Genomic DNA, 12,060 nt, shown 5'->3' with positions numbered 1-12,060 from the left:
TCAGACTGGTCAGAGAACTGGCAGAGGCAGACTTGTAAAAGTTGATTGGAGTAGGCTGTTTGCAGGCAAAGGGATGGCCGGAAAGTGGGATGCTATTAAGAGTGTGATGGTAAAAGTTGAATGCATGCATTTTCCTGTTCAAGTGAAGGGCAAGGCAGGTGGGAGTAAGAAAGCCTGGATGACGAGGGAAATTGAAGCTCTGTTCAGGAAAAAGCAGGAAGCACGGGACAGGTAGAGGGAGCTCGGATCAAGTGTATCCCTAGAGGAGTTCAGAGGACTAAGCATACTTAGAAAGGAAAACAGGCGGGAAAAATGGGGGCAAGAGAGTGCTCTGGCAGATACGATAGAGAATTCAAATGTATTGTACGAGTACATTGAGGGAATGTGAGAGAAAGAAATAGAGAACTAGAGAGAGAATAGGGACCGTCAGAAAACAAAGTGGTCATCTACAGTAAGTGAGGAGCTGCAGGAAGTGAGCAAAGTTTTCAATGAGTAGAAACAGAGATCTGCAGATGCTGATTAATACACAAAAGGCCGGCAAGTGCTGGAGTAACTCAGCAAATCAGGCAGCATCCCTGGAGAACATGGATAGGTGACATTTCGGGTCGAGACCCTTTTTCGGGCGGCACGGTGGCGCAGTGGTAGAGTTGCTGCCTTACAGCGAATGCAGCGCCGGAGACTCAGGTTCAATTCTGACTACGGGTGCTGTCTGTACGGAGTTTGTACGTTCTCCCCGTGGCCTGCGTGGGTTTTCTCCGAGATCTTCGGTTTCCTCCCACACTCCAAAGACATACAGGTTTGTAGGTTAATTGGCTGGGCAAATGTAAAAAATGTTCCTAGTGGGTGTAGGATAGTGTTAATGTGCGGAGATCGCTGGGCGGCGCGGACCCGGTGGGCCGAAGGGCCTGTTTCAGCGCTGTATCTCTAAAAATCACAAAGGAGTAGGGTCACGATCCAAAACATCATCTATCCATGTTTTGCAGAGATGCTGCCTGACCTGCTGAGTTACTCCAGCACCTTGTGTCCTTTTGGCTCTTCAATGAGTATTTCTCCTCTATTTTTACTGTCAAGAAGGACATGAAAATTGGGGAACTCGGGACAGTTAATGGAGATGTCTTTAGGACAGTCTGTTTTGCTGTTGAGGAGGTACTGGATATAGTGAGGCACATGGAGGTAGATAAATCTGTCGGGCCTGATCAGACGTAGCTGACATTGTGAGAAGCTAGAGAAATAAATTGCAGGAGCCTCTTGGAGACAATAGGAATCATCGTTAGGTGCCGGGTGACTGGAGGGTGGCTAATGTTGTGCCTCTATTTAAGAAGGGTTTCAAGTAAAAGCCAAGGAACTATATACCAGTTGGCATTACATCTGTTGCAGGCAAGTTACTGGAAAGGATTCTGAGGAATAAGATATATGCATTTGGATCGACAAATGGGAGAGCGTGTCTCACAAATTTCATTTGGGTTCTTTAAACCCAGAAGGTTGATGAGGGCAAGGCCGTACATGTTGTCTTTGTGCACTTCAGTAAGGCCTTGGATAAGGTTCCGCATGTTAGGCTGCTCTGGAGGTTAGATTGCATGTCATCCAGGGAGAGATAGCTGACTGGATCCAGAATTGGCTTCATGGAAGGAAGCAGAGTGTGGTCGTGCTGTGTGGTTTTTCAGACAGGAGGCCAGAGACTAGTGTGCCTCAGGGATTGGTGCGAGACCCATTGCTGTTTGTGGTTTATATTAAAACAATGGGCCATACAGTGGCACATCGGTAGAGTTGCTGCCCTACAATGCTTGCAGTTTCCGGAGACCCGACTACGTGTGCTGTTTGTACGGAGTTTGTACGTTCTCCCCATCACCACAAGGGTTTTCTCCAAGATCTTCGGTTTCCTCCCACACTCCAAAGACGTACAGGTTAATTGGCTTGGGTTTGTATACTTGGTGTGAGTGTAAATTGTCCCTCGTGTGTGTAGGCTTGTGTTACTGTGCGGGGATCGCTGGTCGGCGCAGACTCGGTGAAATAAAGGGCCTGTTTCCGTGCTGTATCTCTCAAAACTAAAGCTAAACTAAAAAAATTAAAAACTAAAACAAAAACAATTTGGATGAGAATATCCAAGACAAGATTAGTAAGTTTGTAGCTGACATTATAGTAGGTAATATAGTGGACAGGGAAGAGAGTTGTCACAAATTACAGCAGGATCTTGATCAGCTGTAGAATGAGTGAGCTGAAGAATGAATAATGGAGGTCAATGTTCGTATGAGATGTTGCATTTTCAGAAGTCAAACCAGGGCTGGACCTTCACAGTGAATGGCAGGGTTCTGGAAGTGTTGTATAGCAGAGGGATCTAGGGATACAGGTGCACAGTTCCCTAAAGGTGACGACACAGGTAGATAGTGGGGTAGAGAAGGCTTTCAGTATATTAACCTTTCTTCAGTCAGGGTACTGAGTATAGAAGTTGGGATAGTTTTGTAGGAAAATAATTGCAGTTGGGATGCTCTGTTACAGTTGTACAAGACATTAGGGAGGTTGCATTTGGAAGATTGTGTTTACTTTTGAGCACCCTGCTTAGGAAGGATGAATCACAGAGGTTCTCAACACGATACGTCACCCATTCCTTCTCTCCAGAGATGCTGCCTGGCCCGCTGAGTTACTCCAGCATTTTGTGATACCACTGCTTAGGAAGGATGTTAATGACCTGTAAAGATTGCAGAGAAGATTTACGAGGAGTTTGCCAGGATGTGAGGGCCTGAGCTATGGGGAAATATTGGGCACGCAGGCACTTTATTTTCCAGAGAGCAGGAAGCTGAGGTTGTGAGTGATCTTACAAAAGTGTTTAAATTCATGAGAAATTGATAGGAAGAAATCACAGAGACTTTTACCCATGATTGGGGAATCAAGAACCAGAGATCATAGGTTTTAGATGAAGAGGGGAAAGAATTAATAAGAATATGAAGGGCAACATTTTTCACTCAGAGGGTGGTGGGCGTATGGAATAAATTGCCAGAGGAGGTAGTTAAGGCAGGTACAATAACAACATTTAAAGGACACTTGGGCAGGTACATGGATAGGAAAGGTTCAGCTGGACATTACCCAATACAGGCAAATTGGACTAGCTTGGATGGGACATCTTGGACAGCATGGATAAATTGAGGCAAGGGGCCTGTTTCTGTGCTGTATGAATGCCCATACTCCCCTCCCCCTGCCCCCCACCCCCACAGTCACCCCGTCACCACCCCCCTGCACCACCACAACCCTATCATGGAATAGATAGTTTGGATGCATAGAGTACTTCACCCAGATTAGGGGAATCAAGAACCAGAAGACACAGGTTTAAGGTGAGAGGGGAAAAATTTAATAGGAACCGGAACCACTCACTGAGTGGTGGGTATATGGACAAGCTGTCAGAGGAGGGAGTTGAGGCAGGGACATAGAAATCATACTGAAGATAGACACAAAATGCTGGAGTAACTCAGCGGGACAAGCAGCATCTCTGGAGAGAAGGAATGGGTGACGTTTCGGGTCAAGACCCTTCTTCAGCCTGATGTCAGAGGAATGCACGGTAAAATGTAGTCAGAGACAATAATACTGATGGGTGAACTGGGAAGGCGGAGTGGTTGGAAAGAGAGGGAAAGCAAGGGCTACTTGACGTTAAAGAAGTCAATGTTCAAACTGCTGCGGTGTAAGTTACCCAAGTGAAATATGAGGTGCTGTTCCTCCAATTTGCGTTGGGCCTCACTCTGACAATGGAGGAGGCCCATGACAGAAAAGTCAGATTGAGAATGGGAGGGGGAAATTAAAGTGCTGAGCCACCCGGAGATCAGGTAAGCTTAGGCAGTCTGGGCGGAGGTGTTCAGCGAAACGATCGCCGAGCCAGCTTTTGGTCTCGCCGAAATACAAGAGCTGACACCTGGAACTGCGGATACAGTATGTGGTTGGAGGAGGTGCAAGTGAACCTCTGCCTCACCTGAAGACTGTCGGGGTCCTTGTACGGAGTTGAGGGTGGAGGAATCTCCTGCGGTTGCAGGGGAAAGTACCTAGGGAGAGGGTGGTTTGGGGAAGAAGGGATGAGTTGACCAGGGAGTTTCAGAGGGAACGATCTCTGCGGAAAGCAGAAAGGGGTGGAGATGGGAAGATGTGGCCAATAGTGGGATCCCGTTGGAGGTGGCGAAAATGTGGGAGGATTATATGCTGTATGGGTCGGCTGATGGGGTGGAAGGTGAGGACAAGGGGGACTCTGTCCTTGATACGAATGGGGGGAGGGGCAGCAAGAGCTCAGCTGCGGGATATCGAGGAGACCACAGTGAGAGCCTCATCTATAATGGATGAGGGGAACCCCCATTCCCTAAACAAATCATGCTGTTGGGTTGCATCACAGCTTGGTTTGGGAAGAGCTCTGCCGATGACTGCAAGTAATTGCAAAGAGTTGTGCAAAAGTAGCCCAGTCCATCACACAGACCATAAGGCAAGGGAGCAGAATTAGGTTGTTGAACTCATCAAGTCTACTCCACCATTCAATCTATCTTTCCCTCTCAACCTCATTTTCCTGCCTGTAACCTTTGACACACTTACCAATCATGAATCGACCAATCTCTGCTTTAAAAATACCCAATGACAGCATCCACAGCTGCCTGCGGCAATAAATTCCACAGATTCATCACCCATTTGCTAAAGAAATTAACACTAGGCTCCCCGCTACTGACTCCATCTGCATGTCACGCTGACTCGGGAAAGCAGTCAACATATCAAAGTATTTTGCACGCCCCTCTTTCCTTCTCCTCCCCGTTGGGTCAAAGATACAGAAGCTTAAAAGTGCGCTCTACCAGACTCTGGAACGTTTATTCCCATCTGGTATCAGGTTTCTCAATTGTCCTTCCATAAGCGAGGGTACAATTTGATTTTGTTCAACCTCATTGCAGACCTCGGACTTTGTCTCTGAAACTGTTGCTCTACAATGAGGAAAACTATACCCTGCTCTCTGTATCTTTCCCTCCCCTACATATTATACCCGAGTTTGACTTGATTGTGTTTGTGTAGTGTTATGCGGACAGCAACACTGGTGCAGATAGGGTTTCTGCTTTACAGCCCCAGAGACCCAGGTTCGATCTTGATTACAGGTGATGTCTGTACACAATTTGTACATTCTCCCTCTGACTGCGAGAGTTTCCTCCCACACTCCAAAGATGTACAGGTGAGTAGGGTAATTGGCTTTAGTAAGTTATAAAATGATCCTTGGTATGTAGGATAGCGTTAGTGTAGGGGGTGATCACTGGATGGCACAGATTTAGTGGGACAAAGGGTCTGTTTCTGTGCTATATCTCTAATATCTAAAGTAAATCTGAATTTGATTGGACAGCATGCAAAACAATGTGTAGGAAAGAACTGCAGATGCTGATTTAAATCGAAGATTGGCACAAAATGCTGGAGTAACTCAGCAGGACAGGCAGCATCTCTGGAGAGAAAGAATGGGTGACGTTTCGGGTCGAGACCCTTCTTCAGACTTTTTATTAGCAGAAACAATGGGTCTGCCAGGGCGGTTCTGTTTGTGGATGTTGGGGAGAAGATAAAATCGAGACGTGCGGGACTGGGGAATGATAAGTTTGGAGGCTTTAGAGGGCAGAGAGCCGGAGGTAATGACATCAGAAATAGTGTGTGATATTAAGGTCTGGTGCTCGTCTGTGGGATCATGGTCCAAGGTTAAGTAGGAGAGAGATGTCTGAGAGTTGTCGTCTGGCCTCTGCCCGGTAGAGCTCAGCGCGCCAGACTACCACGGCACCTCCCTTGTCAGTGGGTTTGAATATCAAGTCGGGGTTGCTGCAGAGCGAGCGGAGGGCTGTACGTTCAGGGGGGAGAGGTTAGAGTTAGTAAGGGGAGCGGAAAGTTTGAGGCGGCTGATGTCCCGCCAGCAGTTGGAAATGAAAATGTCTAAAGAAGGTAGATGGCCATCTGGGAAAGTCCAAGAGGAGGGGTCTGTTGGAGACGGGAGAAGGGTCATCACTGGGTGGTGAGGATTCCTTCCCAGAGAACAAAGGCATGAATGCGGAGGGAACAGAAGAAGAGCTCTACATCGTGGCGGACCTGATGCCTGTCCCACTGAGTTACTCCAGCATTTTGTGTCTTCATGCAAAACAATGTTAGGTACATGTGAGAATAATAAACCTAAACCGAAAACTCAATTTGAAAGACGGTTGGACAAATACGTGGATAGAGAAGGTTTTGAGGGATACAAAACGCGGGCAAATGGGACTTGCTCAGATGGGATATCCAGGTCAGCATGGATGCGTTGGACAAAAGGTAGATACAAAAAACTGTAGTAACTCAGCGGGACAGGTAGCATCTCTGGAGAGAAGAAATGGGTGACGTTTCGGACCGAGACCCTTCTTCAGATGTGGTGCCAAAGGGCCTGTCCTCATGTTGTATGACTCTTTGAAGACACTTACTTTGTAGAGGACGGAAGCCTCCTCGATGGGGATGATGACGTGGCCTTGGTGCTCACTGGAGCAAGAGCAGACGATGCAGATGGCACCCTGGCACTCCAGGCAGAAGAGCTTGTGTCTCTCCTGGTGCCGCTGGCAGTAGAAGGCCGGCTGTCCCTGGTGGGGCTCCAGCTTCAGCTCCTTCACACCCTCCACAATGTTGGCCAGCTTGCGGTTGGGCTTCAACCTCTTGTCCTTGAACACCTCCCTGCACTCGGGGCAGGAGTAGAAGGCATCGCCCTTCTCCCAGCTCCGCGAGATGCACAGCCAGCAGAAGTTGTGGTCGCACTCCAGGGCCACCGGCTCCTGGAAGAAATCCAGGCAGATGGAGCAGGTCACCTCGCTGTAGAGTCGACCAAGGGGTGGTAGGGAGGCCATTATCCAAGGTCCAGCCTTCTCAGTAACCTCCGTCAAAATCTGTGGAGTAAAACACAAACATCTAAATTTAGTGTCTTCCTGCGCTGTTTCATGGTTGATCAGGTGTACACGTCCTATAGGCTCCCAGTACGAATGTTCCTCTGGAGATCAGAGCTTTCAGCTTAGGCCAAAGCTCCAGCACGAAGAGAGTGGCGGCACAGTGACGCAGCGGTAGAGTTGCTGCCTTACAGCACAAGAGAACCGAGTTCCATCCTACGAGTGCAGTCTGTGCGGAGTTTGTACGTTCCCTATGTGACCACGTGGGTTGTCTCTGGGTGCTCCGGTTTCCTCTCACATTCCAGAGAGATGCAGGTTTGTAGGTTAATTGGCTTTATTGTAAATTGTCCCTAGTGTGTGGGATAGTGATAGTGTACGGGGTGATCACCGGTCGGCATGGACTCGGTGGGCCAAATGGCCTGTCTTCACTGTGTATCTGTAAAGTCTAAAGTCCAAGGAATGCTCCTGCCTTGTCAGAGGCACCATCTTTCACCTCCAACACAATGTCATAAATCCCAGTGTACGATCACTGAATTCATAATGATTTCCTGAGTCCAGTTTCAGCGTTAAAAAAATGTTATTCAGGCAAAATGGTTATTTGGTATCAGAGCAAAGCATTAAAGGATCTGCAGACCTTAACTAAAAACTGAACATATCATAGCTAATACAACGAAAAGCTGACTAATTATAACTGAAAGACTGAAGACTGAACTGGTCATTCAACTAAAAAATTCCACACAGAACTCACTTTGTACACGCAGCTGAGAAACAGGCTTCTTTACCTATATAGGATGATCTATGTATCTCTGTATCCAAGGGCCCCAGGACCTAATCTACAGGGAGAGGATGGGCGGGCTTGGACTTTATTCCTGCAGCGCAGGAAGATGAGGGGTTATCTAACAGAGGTGTATAAGATAATGATCTGTATCGACACATATATAGAAAAACTGTATCCAGTAAAAACATATGCAAGCCATACACGTTCAATAGGTATTGTGAAGAGAAAATTGGGCATAGTGCAGAATATTGTATTACAGCTACAGAGAAATTGCTTGTAACATGTAACCTGGCCATTTACATCATTGGTCTTTGTACGATCTTTGTGTATGCAAACATCCTATTGTCAACACAGAAAATGTTGGAGTAATCAGAGTAACTCTCTGGGAGATAGACACAAAGTGCTGGAGTAACTCAGCGGGTTAGGCAGCATCCCAGTAGAATGTGCACAGGAGAAGCTTTGTGTCAAAACCCAATGGCTGGTAATAGATGAACACATGCTGTGTCCTGCCTCTCCTCTTTTCCAGCTTTCTTTCCCAACTCCCACAATCAGTCGGAAGAAGGGTTCTGACTAAAAACATCACCTATCCACATTCTCCTAGGATGCTGCCTGACCCCCCAGTGTTACTCCAGCAGTTTGTGCCTATCTTTGGAAATAACTAATTCTGTGATTCTTTTTTATCAGCACCTTTGGAGAATAGGGATAGGTGACGTTTCGGGTTGGGACCGTTGTTCTGACATACTACAGGGAACTATGTGAACATAGAAACATAGAAGATAGATGCAGGAATAGGCCATTCGGCCCTTCGAGCCATCACTGCCAATTAATATGATCTTGGCTGATCATCCAAAATCAGTACCCCGTTCCTGCTTTTTTCCCATATCCCTTGATTCCGTTAGCCCAAAGACCTAAATCTTACTATCTCTTCAAAACATCCAGTGAATTTACCTCCACTGCCTTCTGTGGCAGAGATTTCAAAAGATTCACAACTCTCTGGGTGAAAAAGATTTTCATCACAGTCCTAAATGGCCTACCCCTTATTCTTGAAATATGACCCCTGGTTCTGGACTCCCCCAACATCGGGAACACTTTTCCTGCATCTGGCCTGTCGAATCCCTTAAGAATTTTATATGTTTCTATAAGATCCCCTCTCATCCTTCTAAATTCCAGGGAATACAAGCCCAATCGATCCATTCTTTCATCATTTGTCAGTCCTGCCAAACCCAGGAATTAACCTGGTGAACCTACGCTGTACTCCCTCAATACCAATGGCTCCTTCCTCAAAAGACCTAAATTGCACACAATACTCCAGGAGTGATCTCACCAGGGCCCTGTACAACTGCTGTAGGACCTCCTTGCTCCTAAACTCAAATCATCTTGCAATGAAGGCCAACATGCCATTAGCGTTTTTCACTGCGTGCTGTACCTGCATGCTTACTTTCAGTGACTGATGTACAAGGACATCCAGGTCTCGTTGCACCTCCCCTTTTCCTAATTTGATACCAATCAGATAATAATCTGCCTTCCTGTTCTTGCCACCAAAGTGGATAACCTCACATTTATCCACATTGTACTACATCTGCCATATATCTACCCACTCACCCAACCTATCCAATTCACCCTGCAGCCTCACAGTATGCTCCTCGCAGCTCACACTGCCACCCAGCTTTGTACTTGCACTCCTAGATCCATCTGCTCTAGAACTTGCTCCAGTAAGTTCCTGTCTAATACTATTAAAGTTGGCGTTGCTCCAATTCAGAATTTTAGCATGTGGGGCTGCCCTGTCTTTTTCCATCACGACTTTAATACTCTTAGAACAGTGGTCGCTGCTCCTAAATATTTAGCTGACGGACATTTCAGTCACTTGCCCGATCCATTAACCTGCACAATAAACCAATTCCCACAAAATTCAAGCTTCAAGTTTTCCCTGTGGCATAATATACTCTGTTCCCACAAATTTCAAGTAAATTAATTTCCACTGCATTTAGTTACAATCAATTTAAAATTGATCATCAGAGAGTCAGAATCATATGGCATGGAAACACGCCACATGTCGGAAGGAATTGCAGATGCTGGTTTACACCAAAGATAGACACAAAATGCTGGGGTAACTCAGCGGGACAGGCCCATTTCTGGATAGAATGAATGGGTGACATTTTGGTTCGAGACCCTTCTTCAGGGCCCAAAACATCATCCATTCCTTCTAACCAGTGATGCTGGCTGTCCCGCTGAGTTACTCCAGCATTTTGTGTCTGTCTTTGATGGAAACAAGCCATTTGCCTCAACTGATCCAAACCCAATAAGATGCCTCATCTAAGTAAGACCCATTTGTTTGCATTTGACCCATATCCTAACAAATGTTTTTTTATCCATGCACCGATCAAAATGCCTTCTAAATGTTGTTTTTGTACCCGCCACAACCACTTCATCTGGAACGTTCCACCCCCAGTGTAAAATGATTGTCCCTCAGGCTGCTATTGTCTATCCCCTCTCACATTAAACCGATGTCCCTATTTCTTCATTTCCCTATCCAGGGAAACAAAAAACTGTAGTCACCATTTCTATTCCCCTTATTATTTTAAACATCTCTATAAAAGATTACCCCTCAGCCCCCTGCACTGCAAGGAATAACGTCCTAGACTAACTAATCTCTCCCTATAGCTCAGGCCTTCAAATCCTGCCATTAACATTGTCAATTTCTAGTTTAGTGATACAGCATGAAACAAGCCCTGTGGCCCACTGAGTCCATGCTGGCCAGCAATCATCCATATACTAGTTCTATCCCACACTCAAGGGACGAGTTACAGAAGCCAATTAACCTACAACCCTGCACGTCTTTGGAATGTGGGAGGGGGGAGGGGAGTGAAATGTTCCACTGAACTGAAAAACCTTGAACGCAGTCATGTTTCATATCGCGGAGATGGAATGCGGAAGGGACGTGGAGAATGCGATTGGGTGAACGACAACGTTGACAAGGAAAGTTAATTTTAAACTCGACAGTTTGAAGAAGGGTCTCGACCCGAAACGTCACCCATTCCTTCTCTCCAGAGATGCTGTCTGCCCCGCTGAGTTACTCCAGTTTTTTGTGTCTATCCTCGGCAGTCTGATACATCAGCGTAACATGCAAGAGCATCAAACAGAACAGTGTCGTCACATGTTTAGGGAGAAGACACGTTGAGACGGTTTGCTCCGTTAGGGCAGCACAGTGGTGCAGCTGATAGAGCTGCTGCCTCGCAGCGTCACGGTCCCGGGTTCGAGCCTGCCCTCGGGTGTTGTATGTGTAGCGTTTGCACATTCTCTCTGCGACCGCGTGACCACATCGGAAAGACGAGCGGTGTTTGTGGATTAATTGGCCTCTTTAAAAATGCCGCCCGCCTGTCTCCATACGGTCTCTCTAAACTTAGCGATCCAATGTCAAACACAATTAGTAACAATGAAGGACATGTGAAAAGTTCAGCGCCTTTGTATCCGTCCAGGCTTGTTATAATGAGCGCTTATACAGGGGAATCCGCTTTCCACCAGAGAGCTTTGCACATTTAAATCCCTGTCCGAGTGTCGGTCCAAGTCCAGACTTCATGTCCAGACACCGCTTTGCAGCCTGCGCCTGAGTTACTATTTAAAGCGCCATTTTACGCAAGGTCGTTAAAAAGTTACAGAGGCCTTCGATTCACTTTAGCCCGGCGCCCAATGTTTACATGTAGTTTGATCGCAAAAGAATGATCTTCGAGCGTGAAAAAAAATTATCGAGGGTTGAATGAACTCACCCGAACATTGCAAATAAAATAACTTTTCTCGCTGGAAGTTGCAACACCGCTCGGGTGTGTATTTAGTGCACTGCACTGATTATTTCTCGTGCACTGCACTGATTACTTCCAGCTACGGAACCCTCGATATATCCCGACATGTGTTGGGTCGCGCCGTACCTGAGTCGGGCGTTGAGGCGAGTTGCAGTAGGAGCCGTTACAAAACCGCACCTCAAGTTGCCTTCACTTGTGGCGAGGGTTTCACTCGCTAATGGCAGCTTTTGATTCTGCCCGCAGGGAGACTGGTGAAGTTGAACGTATTGCACCACCGGCCACAGCCGACAGTGGCGCTACTGAGCGAGTTCGGTGGCCGGCAGCGTTGCAGTGCCAGTGAAAGAATCAAACAGAATGTGTGGGAAGGAACTACAGAGATGTTGGTTTAAAGCGAAGATGGAAACAAAAAGTCGGAGTAACTCAGCGGGCCAGGCAGCATCTCTGCGGAAAAGGAATAGGGGACATTTCGGGTCGAGAACCTTCTTCAAACTTACCACCTCATGTTCGTGTGTCCAACTTCGGTTTAAACCAGCATCTGCAGTACTTTCCTACATGTTTTTCTTTTATTTTCATTGATTTTGAAGCACTGAAACAGGCCCCTCGGCCC

The 12,060-nt window shown here is 46.8% G+C and overlaps 1 protein-coding gene across 1 annotated transcript in view; it reads right to left on the bottom strand.

Moving 5' to 3' along the window:
- LOC144603243 (zinc-binding protein A33-like) overlaps positions 1-11,688 on the bottom strand; it is a 31,176-nt gene extending 19,488 nt beyond the window's left edge. Inside the window, exons 1-2 of the mRNA XM_078416437.1 lie at positions 11,580-11,688; positions 6,429-6,881 (exon numbers count right to left, since the gene is read on the bottom strand). Of these exons, the coding sequence (XP_078272563.1) occupies positions 6,429-6,842 (414 nt within the window). The 5' untranslated portion in view covers positions 6,843-6,881; positions 11,580-11,688. The remainder of the gene's footprint in view (positions 1-6,428; positions 6,882-11,579) is intronic.
- Positions 11,689-12,060: the final 372 nt, after the last annotated feature.

This window comes from Rhinoraja longicauda, chromosome 19 (assembly GCF_053455715.1).
Source record: "Rhinoraja longicauda isolate Sanriku21f chromosome 19, sRhiLon1.1, whole genome shotgun sequence".
In the NCBI taxonomy this organism is placed as follows: Eukaryota; Metazoa; Chordata; class Chondrichthyes; order Rajiformes; family Arhynchobatidae; genus Rhinoraja; species Rhinoraja longicauda.
Note: the sequence above shows the minus strand (reverse complement) of the source record. Positions and strands in the feature narration are given on the sequence as shown.